Source organism: Melampsora larici-populina (genome assembly GCF_000204055.1).
Source record: "Melampsora larici-populina 98AG31 unplaced genomic scaffold MELLAscaffold_72, whole genome shotgun sequence".
Lineage (NCBI taxonomy): Eukaryota > Fungi > Basidiomycota > Pucciniomycetes > Pucciniales > Melampsoraceae > Melampsora > Melampsora laricis-populina.
In genome coordinates this window covers 259,121-273,144 of record NW_006768836.1, presented here as the reverse complement: position 1 = coordinate 273,144, position 14,024 = coordinate 259,121, and the positions used below count along the sequence as shown (strand labels likewise).

Genomic DNA, 14,024 nt, shown 5'->3' with positions numbered 1-14,024 from the left:
TTTCAACCAAAGCTTTTGAAAATGGCAAGACTGGGCATGATTTGCTGGAATACACGTATATATTTGCTCTACCATAGGAATCGAATTAGGATCTCTATATGCCTGCGCGCTTGCTTACTCTAGAAATCGTATGTAGGTAGTTTTTACATTTTCAAAGCGCAAACTGCCATGTACAACAAAAATCGAGTTTCCAAGGGGGAAAAAAGACGCCTGAGCACTGCCAGCATGAGCTCCATTTCTGATCCCAATCAGCATAAATAACCCGGAAGGGCGAAGTATCAATTAACGGCGGATATGGAGAAAATAATCGAAAACAACGGGAGTAACATTTATCCTCGAAACAGCTCTAGACATAACTTTCCAAATTGATGCAAGTGAATGAGCACTTGTGTACAAGTCTCTATTCAAAATGATTTTCTGGAAAACCAAAGCTCCTTTGCAGCTAGTGTGTTGAGAAATTCGTGAGAACTGTGCAAATTAGGTATAGAGGAAATTGCCAACCGTGTTATGTGTGATGTCGAGAATGTCTCAAATCAGGATAGCGCAGCAAGATTAGTAATCCTGATATTAATTGATCGCATGACAACATCGAGGAAACGAAAAATTACATCTGTACTTTTCTCATAAAAAGCTTGAAAGGTGCAGAAGAAGTCTGAGCAGCACTATAAAGACTGAACAGGGCAGGAAGAAAGGGAGAATTCATCATCAACCGAATCAGCAGCATATCTCAGTTTACTTCATTACGTACACCTTCACCTTTATCATCATCAAATCGATCTAAGAATAAACGAACAAACGAATCAACGAATTAGGTCAACGAACTACATAAAAAAGGAACAAACCAAACATAAAAAGGAACGATTCAAGATTCGAATAGACCAAAGACTATAAAGCATTTCTCACGATCGACTTCATCTTACATTCGTTCTTACCAATCAAAGTAAAGGCGATATATCAGGTTAACTTCCCTGGTGTTACCAATACCAATATGTGGCCATTTACCAAATCACGATCAGATAGCAATACGATTGCAAGCTATCCGACTCCTAATCCATCTACCCCACATGAACGATCACCATTGGTATCGACTTCTAGAAACGTATGCATTATGTTTTACGAATAAGTAGTCCAACCCTCATCTGAAGCTGAATATCACAACTTTGAATTGTAAAATGAAGGACTCTGCTCGGAATACACTCTCACGCCAACGAACACCTTTACCGGTCAAACAACTCTTGGTACTATGTATCATGCGACTCACAGGTTAGTTTATTGTATCTTTCTATCTTGTCAAGAGACTTGTGCAGCACTTCACTGACATTAGCATGCTTACAGAACCGATTTCATACACCTTGATTTTTCCATTCATCAAGTCAGTTTTTCATTTTTCATATCACTCAATTTGGTGATCTTATCGACATGTGTGAAAACGAAAAATCCAGTCAAATGTTGGAGGAAATGAAAGTATCACCCGACCCTAAGCAGATAGGATACTATGCTGGTGTGATTGAAAGTCAGTGGCAATTTGAATCATCTACCTCTGAAGACCTGACTTTCGATTCATGCCTATTGAAATACGTCTTATTCGCATTTATCAAGGTCTCTTTGCGGTGGCTCAGCTCTGTACAGGTAAATTGCTGTTTCACACCTTTTGTTGCCACAGTACCGCCTGACCAGAGCTCTGTCTTGATACGAAAATTTTCCAGCTATGTTTTGGGGTCGACTGTCTGATCGAGTCGGAAGGAAGCCGGTGATGCTGATCGGACTTTTTGGGATGGCTATCAGTGTAATCGCCTTCGGCCTACAAAAGACATACCTCGGATTAATTATCTCTCGCTTCATAGCTGGAATGATGAATGGTGGGCTGATCTTGTTGGATTCTAGGTTTCCAATCCACTGATTCTTATTTCACTAACACATTCTTATTCCATTGGTCATGACAAACACACAACAGGAAATATCGCTATTCTACAGGTGCCAGGCTTTTATGTTTGAAAGATAGTGATTGTCAACTTACATGTTTTTCATTTCACAGAGCATTGTGGCCGAGATTACAGATCCGACAAATTATGCTGAGTATGTAAACTGTCCATCTGAGCCACGCAATTTTTGATTAGATTTTAGCTGACGGTATACTCGTCCAATCCTTTGGGTAGTGCGGTGTCTTTGCTTCCATTGTCATTCGTAAGTCCTCTTCCAATTTATGCAGCCCCTACTGTTCAGATGTCACATATAACTGTGGGTGTTGAAATCCATTGCTTACATTGTCTTTGTATCTGCTCATTCTTGAAGGCAATTGGATCAATCATTGGTCCTATTGTCGGAGGTTTCTTGGCTTTACCAGCTCAGAATCTTCCTTTTCTTTTTGGAAATTGTGCTTTCTTGATCGAATATCCTTACTTCTTACCTTGTCTCATTGGTGGAATGTTGAATTTTCTCGCGATCATCCTCGGAATCTTTTGCTTAGAAGAGGTGAGTTCCTACATCCAGAATTAGCATTCAAATCGGCATCTTGATTCTTCTGCTTCATGTAAAAGACGCTGGAAACTAAACGCAAGCCACGAAATGGGACGCAAAGACCGACACCATCACAAGGTTACGAAGCCTTGTCAACTGCTGATTCTGACTCTCGGCCAAACGTATCGCCCCCGCATAGTATCAGGTCATTATGTACCGTACCGATCATGACTCTGATGCTGACGTTCACGATGATTCACATCAACAATGTTGCCTTGGTGGCTGTGATTCCACTTTATGCATACACAAGTTTAGTTGAGCATGTACTCTTGTCGATTGTTTGAATGAGCACCGAACTCGCACAACTGACATCACTCGCGAATGTCTTGAATCTCTTCAGAGGTGGTAAACGGCGGGCTGGGAATGTCGCTTGACCAGATTGGTGAGGTCTTCTATTCTTCTGTATGCTACTTCATCAAAATCATATCACTGATCAATTAATTGGTGTCTATATATAGGATTCATTCTCAGTGTGAATGGAGTAGGACTAATCTTTGTTCAGCTCTTCCTTTTTCCACCTCTTCAAAGACGATTTGGAGCGGTTAATCTCTACAAGTGGTCGGTTCCGACCTTTACCATCACAAACCTTTGTCTACCCATTGTGACCTACTTAGTCCATAGTCAGTACAGTTTTCCTTCTGAGGTTGTCTTTACAAATGATGTTGATACGACGGCATTATGTCTTCAGTCAAAGGCAACACTACCACTATGTCATTGGCGTACATGACAGTCATCATGATCATGAGAACTCCGGGTGTCATGTGTTATGGTCAGTATGAAATTCACATCAAGTGTTCCAAACCTCTTCCGAGCAGAAGCTGATGATCTTCGTGTCTTAGTGTGCTCAATGATGCTCATCAAGATGCTTTCACCCAGCTCGACAACTTTGGGAACGTTGAATGGGATGATGCAGGTATGATTTTTTCTATCCTTGAGCTCTTGCACATTTCAGTTCTTCAAGACATGAGATTGCAGTTCGCCTTGGAGTTGATCATATGTTCTTTTGATAGACGTGTCGAGCCTTTGCACAAGCCATTGGTCCTATGCTAGGTACTTCATTATTTGCCATAAGTATTTCAACTGGAATACTTGGTGGTAATTTAGTTTGGATAGTATTAGCCTTAGTAAGTGATTGAGAAGAATTTTTGTTGATTTGAGGTTGATGCAATAGCTAATGAGAGTTTTGAGAGAATTTTTTAGATTTCAGTACTGGCTCAATTATGTTCACGTAGAATTCCCAATGAGATTGAAATACCAAAGGAAGAGGTTATATCTGAAGAAGATGGTGTCGAACCTCATGTTTGAGCCCCCTAACCAGTTTTCCAGGAATACCAGAGGCGCACGATAAGGGATATGTTGAGGATAGGTTCTTACAAAAGGATGATGGCCCTGAGATACAATCTCCTCGTACTGTCTCTTTTCTGACCGACATGGCTAGTTTCTAGAAGTACTGTATTGAACAATGCATCTTTGTCTCTTGCAATGTTCTTTTCTTGTTATGTGATAGCTAGAAAGATTTTTTTCTCACTTTTTTTGTAACCTAGTCTGGATATGCATAGTTTTGCTTTGCTTGGAACATGATAGATATTTGTACAAGTATAGATGACAGTTACGGCTATACAAAGTGTCTTATTGTGTGAAGTGTATTACAACATCACTCTACTCGTTCCTGAAAGAGACTTAGTTTCTTGAGAATTCTTATCAAGATTGATATTTATGAGGGTTGAATAAGGATTCAATTGCTATACCAGCTGAGCTACGTTGGTTTCAGAGTCATCACTTCTGAGTCTTATATAATGAAAGCTACTCCGTTACATTGCTGTGCTCTATGAGAGTAGTGAAGAAAGAGGCGCAACATTTGGGATTTGTTCCTGTAACCTGTTTCTCCTGCACGTTGAGTCTCAATCCCCAATGCGATGCAAGTCCCTCTCCTCCTACCTACACAAACACCCGCAAAATCCAATGTCTATGTTTGGTCAAAGGGGGCCGGGCACGTAGAATCAAAGGTCAATGCGGCGAATCAGATGATGATTGATAAACGAAGCTCTTGGCCAGATAGAACTGGTTTGGCTTTGAAATGAGGTAGTGTTCTTTACTTCTGTCAATCAAGTTGTATCCCAAACGCTGAATGCCACAACGGACTTTATTTTCCAGACTATAGCCGTGTTTCTTTATTACAAGTTCTGCGAGTAATAATTGTGGATGATATGCAGAAGCACTGGTATGAGTTCTTGGATGAGTTTTAAAGCAGCGATCGAGGTCTCACTCTCAGTCCAAGATGTAGAAGCGAGTGGTGATCAACAAAGTCCGGTGAGTTGGCCACACGCTTCAAAACAAAGAAGACGAAAATTGACAATAATGGAAGTTACTTAGTCGAGACCTTCGATCTTTAGAATCAACCTATATCATATATGTACTGTTGAATCTCGATCGCAAGAAGCTTGTCCAAGTTTTCCCGCAAAACTGGAGAAGACTGGCAGGCAATTTCGGTCAAGCCTTTTCATATCCACAATATCTGCAGCAGATCGATAGCCAGATACATTTCATCAGGATCTGTTACTACGAGTTTCTGTTAACATTCTGACTATAATCTTCTTTGAGGCCTCGAGCATATAGCCTGTTTGTCCTCACCTCAAGCCAACGCAAAAGTATCGCGCCAGTATAGTTGTTTCTCCCTGGGTTTTGAAGAGGTCTTTTGTCTACTCGTCCTTCGTCATTGTTGCCGTATCATTACTCTTTCAGCCCTCCCACCACCCGTATCAACCTCGAATACGGCCATCGCCTTTAACAGAAAGGCGTAGACCTCATTGGCCTCTATGTCGCCATTCGCTAGAGATAGATATGCATCCGGATATTCGGACCAAGCAAGCCATGACGAACGCTTATCATTGTTAGAGGTGTGTATCAAGTGTCTCTGTGCTTAGCTATCACCAAGTTGATCGTGATATTATCATCATCTAAACAAAGGAACCTTCCGTAACTCGACCAAGGACGCCCTTACCTGTCAAACAACTTTTTGTTCTCTGTATAATGCAGCTTACAGGTCAAGTATAAATTCTCTTGATTAGGTTTTAATGGTTGAGCGTGGTAGCCAGTGGACTGACTTCTTATTGGCTAACAGAACCGGTATCATACACCCTCATATTTCCATTTATCAAGTAGGTTTTCTATCTAGAATTCCTTCTTCGTGAATTTTGCTGATGAATGCTTTATAGTCAGATGTTAGTAGAAATGAATATTTCCGATGACCCTAAACAAGTTGGATATTACGCTGGTTTCATTGAGAGTGAGTCCAACCAATCATGTTCATCTCTACTTCAACTTTCATCCCCGGACCCCGTTGACAAAATTGAAGCTTTATTGTTTGACATCTAAGGTCTCTACGCCGTCGCTCAACTATGCACAGGCGAGTTCCAGCTACATCATCATATTCTTTGTTATTCATGGAGAGAGTGACTGACACCTGAATCTTTCAATGAAAACAGCCATCTTTTGGGGCCGTCTATCTGACCACGTGGGCAGGAAACCAATCATGTTGACAGGGCTTTTCGCAATGGCGATCAGCACAATCTTGTTTGGCTTTCAGAAGAATTATCTGGGATTGATCATATGTCGCTTCATTGCTGGAATGATGAATGGTGCGTGGATTCCTGGTGGATTCTTATACTGTGACCTTTTTTCAACTCGCTTATTCACTCTCGGTGATAGGAAATATTGGTGTTCTACAGGTTTGTCTCTTATAGAGTTATAACTGTTCCCTTGCTTCGCTCATTTTTTCGATTTTACTTTGTTCTAGAGCATTGTTGCTGAGATCACAGATGAGACGAATCACGCGAGGTGAGCTTCCTGACTGAAATCAAAAATGAAATATTCCCATTTGATTGAGCTTACTTACCACTCAATCCCCTCATGTGCTCCAGCGCTGTTGCTCTACTTCCGCTTTGCTTTGTGAGATCTAAAAACAATTTCTTGTGAGAGGAGAGTACCATTGAGGTTTGTTTCATTCCTCAGGCAACTGGATCAATCATTGGACCTCTTATCGGTGGTTTTCTAGCTTTCCCGGCCCAAAATTTTCCATCAACATTTGGCCATTGGAAGTTTTTCAACGATTACCCTTATTTCTTGCCATGCTTTGTTGGTGGAATGTTGAACTTTTTTGCGATTCTTCTCGGGATATTTGTTTTAGAAGAAGTGAGTCAAGTCGTCACCACTTAGATTGAGCTTTGGATGATTTGTTCCGTTCTTTGTTGATAGATCTTTGCATTCAAAAAATACAAAGACATTAGCTTCCAAACGGAAGAAAAAATCGGCGATGAGAACAACAATAGGAACAGAGGATTATGACTCATTGTCGTCATCATCTGATCAAGACTCTCAATCCGACGTCTTCGTACCCCCTAGCATAGGGTCGGTATGCACAGCCCCAATCCTGATCCTCCTCTTAACATTCACTCTGACACATTTACAAAATGTGGCATGGACAGCTGTGATTCCATTGTATGCATTCACAGGTGTGTTTTAACTCGGGGTTTTTTTGGGACCACATGATCAGAAACTGAATTCAAATTGATCTTACTAGACATGAAAGATGGTGGGTTAGGGATGTCATTGAAGCAAATTGGTAAGAAACCATCCTAAGTATGTTTATCTTGAAGAAAGATTGCTAACTTGAGGCAATCCTTACATATTTCATGATCCACTTTCTTCTTGCAGGTTTCATCCTGAGTGTGAATGGCGTCGCGCTGGTCTTGGTTCAGCTATTCCTGTTCCCACCACTTCAAAGAAGATATGGAGCAGTGAAGATCTTCAAGCGGTCAATCCCGACATTTACGATTACTTTTATGTGTCTTCCCCTTGTGACTCATTTAGTCCAACGTCAGTACTTCATCTTGACTTATCATATTCAAGACTTTTAGTGATACAAACACTACCACTCACGATCAAATATCTAGTCAAAGACAATACACCGTCTATGTCAATTGGATATATGACCTTCATTATGATTTTGAGAAGTCCAGGCGTCATGTGTTATCGTGAGCACTTTTGTTTTAAAATTCATTGATGTGCAAAGCTGACTATATAAACATCTCAGCATGCTTGATGATGCTCACCAAAGTATTCTCGCCCAGTCCTGCCTCATTGGGCACGTTGAATGGAATGATGCAGGTTCAAAGCCTTTCACTTGTCCCATTATCTCTATCTCTCATTCACTCTAGAACACATAGCTTTGGATATCAATATATTTGTTCAAGCGGAATTTGATGTCCTTTGACCTTAAACTTTAGACCTGTAGATCTTTTGCTCAAGCAATTGGACCAATATTAGGATCATCACTATTTGCTCTTAGCGTCTCTGAACGAATACTTGGTGGTCACCTGGTTTGGGTTGTTTTAGCGTTAGTAAGTGATCAGCTAACCATTGATATTTACTTTTTCGAACAGAATTGAGCTTATCATTTCATCAGGTCGCAATTTTTGCTGAATTATGCTCGCGTCGAATTCCAAGTGAGATAAAAATCCGAAAGATAAACGTGCAAGCTGAAGCTGAGCATGAAAGTGAAATCTGAGACTTCTCAGATGATTTAGCAGAAAAAAACCGAGTACCATGGTTGGAATAAACTTAAAGAACTTTGGAGCTTGAGGATCTTGAAATTGACTATGTTTTGATATATTTCTGTTCTTGGCGGGTACATCATCATCTGGTAAACTTCCGAAAGATCTCCATTGCTCCTCTACTTTAAGCTGTCTATTGATCAAACACAATATTGCATTCGAGAACGAATTCTCTCTTTTTAGTGTATGTGTCTTCTTCCACGTTTCCTTGGATGGTCCTACGTCATTCTTATTGTTCCATAGGGAGATGTATACATGTTTTAAACATCTTCTCATGTTGCTATTCCAATTCCCTCAAAGAGGTTGATGAAGAAAATCTCGAAGATACTGACAATCATACCTTGTCTGATGATGGATCCAAAACGAAACGGTGAACTGCTGCATTTGAAATGTGATTTAAAATTCCGTGAAGCTTCAGAGGCACCGCATGAAAACAATGAAACAAAAAAGATATGATTGTCCCAAACTTAACAAAGTCCCTCGTTTTTGAGCTGTACTGGCCAGCTCAAACGAGGGACTTACGCGTAAAGTCGAAATTTTGGCGTGAGATCGGCCGGGGCTTTTTGTCAAAATCTAGTTGTCTTATAAAACTTTTTTTTGCAATTATAAGTTTCCTGAGCCCAAAAATGAAAAATGCGAGCCTCACTCTTGGCTACAACCTCACGCTTGTAGTATCCCAATAACATGAGTTGTGCTGAAAATAAATGAGAATCTTGGTGTTTCAATTACGCCCAAATCCCAACTTTTAGACGCGGAGCAGCCCAAATTACTCGATTTTCGACTTTGGCCACTGAAAGAAGTTTATGCATATCTACACAACCACTCATCATATTTAGAAGCGGAGAGTACGAGGCTATAGAGACACCCAGGGCGCACATCTTTCAATTTTGGGCCAGGTAAATTTATAATTGTAAAAAAATGTTTCATAAGAAGACTAGATTTTGGGCAAAAGCCCCGGCCGATCTCACGCCAAAATTTCGACTTTACGCGTAAGTCCCTCGTTTGAGCTGGCCAGTACAGCTCAAAAACGAGGGACTTTGTTAAGTTTGTGATTGTCCAGCACGAGGAGATTCTGCAAAAGTTCGTCAATGGTGATCGGGAGATGTTGTGAGGTCGGTCCGATTACCCGATGGTATACTGCCGTGCTGCACAGCGACGGATAGTACCGCATATATAAATGACAACTCAGTCTCCTTGCAGTCGAGTAATCGAATGGACAAACGAAACAACAGCACCCTATCATCGATCAATCAACTCAAGACTAACCTGCATAGCCGTTCAAATTATCCCAATCGAATAACTGCAATATATATCGGAACTCAAAAAATGGCCATGATGCTCACTGTGGTATCATTGTATCAACGTGATGTTGGACGACTTCAGGAAATTCATTTGGAACAAAACAATTGGTCGGGTCTCAACACCTCATACATAGCATGTTGCACCATCCGAAATTTCTCATGGGGATGCGGACAAGTCTTACATAACCAGGCTCCAAGTCTTGCGGTAGTCTCAGGCTTTAAAAGGACCTCAGTTCTCTAACTTGTTTAAGTCCACCTTTCGGCGGCACAAACAACCAAAACGTTATGTAACATTGACGAGGGAATATTGAATTAACAAAACTCTTGTTGGGATAAAAAGTTAATTGGGCCTTGAAATGAGGTCGAGTTCCCTTTGATTGGGTGTCAATCAAGATATATATACTCAACCCCGAATACCGCAACGGCCTTTGTTGTTTGCAGGTGAGTTTACGACTTGTGAGGGGGGAAGTTGTGGAGTCTGATAGGCTTAGTTGGCCACACACTCTAAAAGAAAGAAGACAAGATGAATGTACAAGCGAGGTAGTCGATATTCAACCTTCTTGCACATTGAATCTTGGTCTCCAAAAGCTTGTTCAAGTTTTCCCGCAAAACTCAAGCAAACTCGGCGGAGAAATATGGTCAAGGCCTTTGTTATGGAGAGTATCTGTAGCAGATTGATAGCCTGATATCATAGTTATCATTAGTATTTATTGCTATCATCATCTCACAGACTTGATTCTTCCTGTTTGTCCGTACCTCAAGCCAACAAAAAAGTATTCCGCCAGTATAGTTTTTTCTACATGGGCTTTGAGGAGGTCATTATCATTGTCTGATCGTTGTTCGACATTTTGCTGCATCATTACTGTTGAAGCCCCACCATCACCCGTATCGATCTCAAATTCCGCCATCGCCAAGACCTCATTGGCCTCTATGTCTCCATTTGGCAGAGATGTATATGCAGCCAGATATTCGGACCCTGCTGCAAGACACGACGAACGCTTATCATTGTTAGAGGTATGTATCAAGTGTCTTTGTGCTTAGCTATCTCCCAGTTGATCATGATATTATCATCATTTACACTTCAAAGGAACCTCCCGTAACTCGATCAAGGACACCCTTACCTGTCAAACAACTTTTTGTTCTCTGTGTCATGCAGCTTACAGGTCAAGTATATATACTCATGATTGGGTCTTGATAGTTAAATGTGCCAGCCAGTGGACTGACTTCTGATTGGCTAACAGAACCGGTATCATATACCCTCATATTTCCGTTTATCAAGTAGGTTTACTATCTGGACTTTATCTTTCATGCATTTTTTGAATTTGGAAATATGTATAGTCAGATGTTAGTAGAAATGAATATTTCGGATGACCCTAAACAAATTGGATATTACGCTGGTTTCGTTGAGAGTGAGTCCAACCAATCATGTCCAACTCTACTTCAGCTTTCATCCCCGTTGACAAAATTGAAGCTTGATTGTTTGTCATCTAAGGTCTCTACGCCGTCGCTCAACTATGTACAGGTGAGTCCCAGCTACTTCATCATATTCTTTGTTATTCATGGAGAGAGTAACTGACACCTGAATCTTTCAATGAAAACAGCCATCTTTTGGGGCCGTCTATCTGACCACGTGGGTAGGAAACCAATAATGCTGATTGGGCTTTCTGCCATGGCGATCAGCACAATCTTCTTCGGATTTCAAACGACTTATCTGGGATTGATTATCTGTCGCTTCGTTGCTGGCATGATGAATGGTGCGTGGATTCCTAGTCGATCCTTATGCTGTGATCTCTTTTTCAAATCGCTCATTCAGCCTTGTTATCTGTGACAGGAAATATTGGGGTTTTACAGGTTTGTCTCTTATCGAGCTGAGGAACTGTTCCCTTTGGTCGCTCATTTTTCAATTTCACTTTGTTCTAGAGCATTGTTGCTGAGATGACGGACGAGACAAATCACGCAAGGTAAGTTTTCTGACTTTGATCCAATCTGAGCTATTTCCACTTGATAAGGATTATTCATCATCCTATCCCTCCATGTGTTCCAGCGCTGTTGCGCTACTTCCACTGTGTTTTGTAAGATTTCAAAAGCATATCTTCGTGAGAGGAAGGTATCATTGAGCTTTTTTCATTCATTAGGCAACTGGATCAATCATTGGACCTCTCATCGGTGGTTTTCTAGCTTTCCCTGCCCAAAATTTCCCATCAACATTTGGCAATTGGAACTTTTTCATCAATTACCCTTATTTCTTGCCATGCTTTGCTGGGGCGATGTTGAACATTTTTGCGATTTTTCTCGGGATATTCTTTTTGAAAGAAGTAAGTCGAGCCGTCAAGACGCGGATTGCGCTTTGAATGATATCTGTCGGTTGTTGTTGATAGATTTTTGATTTTTGCATCAAAAAAATCCAAAGACCTTAGCATCCAAACAGAAGAAGAAATCAGCGATACAAAGAACAACAGTATCAGAGGGTTATGAATCATTGTCATCATCATCATCATCTTATCCAGACTCTCGATCCGAGGTCTTTGTACCTCCTAGTATAGGGTCATTGTGCACAGCACCGATCTTGATTCTCCTCTTGACATTTACACTGACGCATTTACAGAACGTGGCATGGACAGCTGTGATTCCACTGTACGCATTCACAGGTAAGCTGTTACTTGGGATTTATTTGTATGATCAGTATCTGAATCCCAATTAATATCTTTAGGCATGAAAGATGGAGGGTTGGGAATGTCATTGAAGCAGATTGGTATGAATTCTAAAGATTTCTCTCTCCAAAGAATTTCCCAGATTGAACCCAAGTGCTCACTACATATCTGACGATATAAATCATCTCTGCAGGTTTCATTCTGAGTGTGAATGGTATCGCGGTGGTCTTGGCTCAGCTTTTCCTTTTCTCACGTCTTCAAAGAAAATACGGGGCAGTGATGATCTTCAGGCGGTCAATCCTGACATTTACAGTCACTTTTATGTGTCTTCCCCTGGTGACGTATTTAGTCCAACGTCAGTACTCCTTTTTAACGTATCTTATCAAAAACTACCACTCATGATCAAGTTTTAGTCAAGCACAATACCTCCTCTATGTCAATTGGATATATGGCCTTTATCATGATTTTGAGAAGCCCAGGCATCATGTGTTATCGTGAGCATATTGTCCAACACTTGTTGTTTTTCTTTTTGACAAGAGTAATTGATCTATATAGCTGAGTATATGGGCCTCTCAGCATGCTTGATGATGCTCACTAAATTATTCTCGCCCAGCCCTGCCTCATTGGGAACATTGAATGGAATGATGCAGGTTTGAAACTCTCGCTTTGCAATTATTTTCCTTTCTATTGTAATTCAGAACAAAATCCATTCGAGATCGATAACTTAGTTCGACCGGAATTTGATATCCTTTAACCATAAACCTCAGACCTGTAGATCTTTTGCTCAAGCAGTCGGACCAATATTGGGATCATCACTATTTGCTCTTAGCGTTTCTGAACAAATACTTGGTGGTAACTTGGTCTGGATTGTCTTAGCATTGGTAAGCCATCAAATAAAAATTCACGATTATTATCCGGTTCTTCTGAAAGCTGATATTTTCACTTCATCAGGTTTCAATTTTTGCTGAATTATGCTCACGTCAAATTCCAAGCGATCGAGCAATCACAATGATAAGAGTGCAAAGTGAAGTTGAGCATGAGAGTGAAATCTGAAGCTGGCCACCCTTTTCAGTGTCTCAAATTCATCCTCCAGATGATCCAACACAAACCTGGGCACCATGATCCAAATCACCTCGAAGTCCTTTGAAGTTTAATAATCTTGTAATTCAGTCTTCTTTGATATGTCTCTGATCACTGAATATAAATCTGGAAAGAATTGATGAAATATCTTTCTTATTCTTTCACTTTATCTCTTTCTTTGTGTCTTTCTTCTTCAACTCTTTGTTAGATATCTTCCTTCACTTGTATTATTTCATAGTGAAAATTATACATGGTTTAAACACGTCAAATTTCATCATCATCACACCCTCTCTTAAATGTTTTCATAGATGTGCTTCATCTTCTACTATCACGGTCACCTTGCTCATGCTCTCTTTTGCCTTGAGGTACTACCAGTTCGGTCAATTGTTGCCTGTTTGGCACCACAGACTTCTGTTGTTTACATACAAGCCTCTTATTCTGTCTGAATGGACCCCAGGTATTCCATGTGCTTTTATTTGGCTTATAATTTACCTTTTGAAAAACTCATCAAGCTTGGTATCATTCCACAGGTTAGATCAATTAGATCTCTTAGAAATAGAGCTCTCTTTGGTAGATTGCTAGAGAGATTTGAGTGTATGTGGTTTCCTAGAATGCTAAAAAATTCTTTGATAGCCATAGAAGCGCTACTCAAAAGCGATGAATCAAAAAAGGTATGATTATCCAGCACGAGGGGACTCTGCAACTTGCTTAAAATATTGTATTTGAATACTCTGACTCGACTCCGAGTGAGGTGATCAAGTGAGATGTTGTCAGGTCGGTCCGATTACCCGATGTCACACAGTCGTGTGGGTCAAGCTCTACGTCACCGGATAGTAAAGCATGAGTGTCGACTCCTTGCAGTG

The 14,024-nt window shown here is 40.6% G+C and overlaps 3 protein-coding genes across 3 annotated transcripts; all 3 read left to right on the top strand.

The window, feature by feature from the left end:
• Positions 1–988: 988 nt before the first annotated feature.
• MELLADRAFT_94767 (uncharacterized protein) lies at positions 989–3,822 on the top strand (the record flags this gene model as incomplete). Its single annotated transcript, XM_007417393.1, has 17 exons — positions 989–1,099; positions 1,179–1,263; positions 1,336–1,372; positions 1,443–1,513; positions 1,600–1,629; positions 1,707–1,859; positions 1,955–1,974; positions 2,036–2,076; positions 2,157–2,184; positions 2,293–2,472; positions 2,538–2,795; positions 2,860–2,899; positions 2,976–3,137; positions 3,206–3,286; positions 3,357–3,430; positions 3,528–3,641; positions 3,718–3,822. The coding sequence occupies 17 exons, from the start codon at positions 989–991 to the stop codon at positions 3,820–3,822; spliced, it is 1,590 nt and encodes a 529-aa protein (XP_007417455.1).
• Positions 3,823–5,591: 1,769 nt separating this feature from the next.
• MELLADRAFT_94766 (uncharacterized protein) lies at positions 5,592–8,083 on the top strand (the record flags this gene model as incomplete). The annotated part of the gene is made up of 12 exons (XM_007417392.1): positions 5,592–5,675; positions 5,737–5,803; positions 6,003–6,245; positions 6,341–6,354; positions 6,529–6,708; positions 6,797–7,028; positions 7,070–7,138; positions 7,231–7,392; positions 7,434–7,550; positions 7,610–7,683; positions 7,803–7,916; positions 7,982–8,083. The coding sequence occupies 12 exons, from the start codon at positions 5,592–5,594 to the stop codon at positions 8,081–8,083; spliced, it is 1,458 nt and encodes a 485-aa protein (XP_007417454.1).
• A 2,677-nt stretch (positions 8,084–10,760) lies between these two features.
• On the top strand, positions 10,761–13,134 carry MELLADRAFT_94765 (uncharacterized protein; the record flags this gene model as incomplete). The annotated part of the gene is made up of 14 exons (XM_007417391.1): positions 10,761–10,839; positions 10,923–10,952; positions 11,032–11,184; positions 11,244–11,281; positions 11,351–11,391; positions 11,475–11,502; positions 11,566–11,745; positions 11,841–12,078; positions 12,141–12,234; positions 12,275–12,436; positions 12,489–12,575; positions 12,695–12,731; positions 12,810–12,962; positions 13,033–13,134. The coding sequence occupies 14 exons, from the start codon at positions 10,761–10,763 to the stop codon at positions 13,132–13,134; spliced, it is 1,422 nt and encodes a 473-aa protein (XP_007417453.1).
• Between the last annotated feature and the right edge of the window lie 890 nt (positions 13,135–14,024).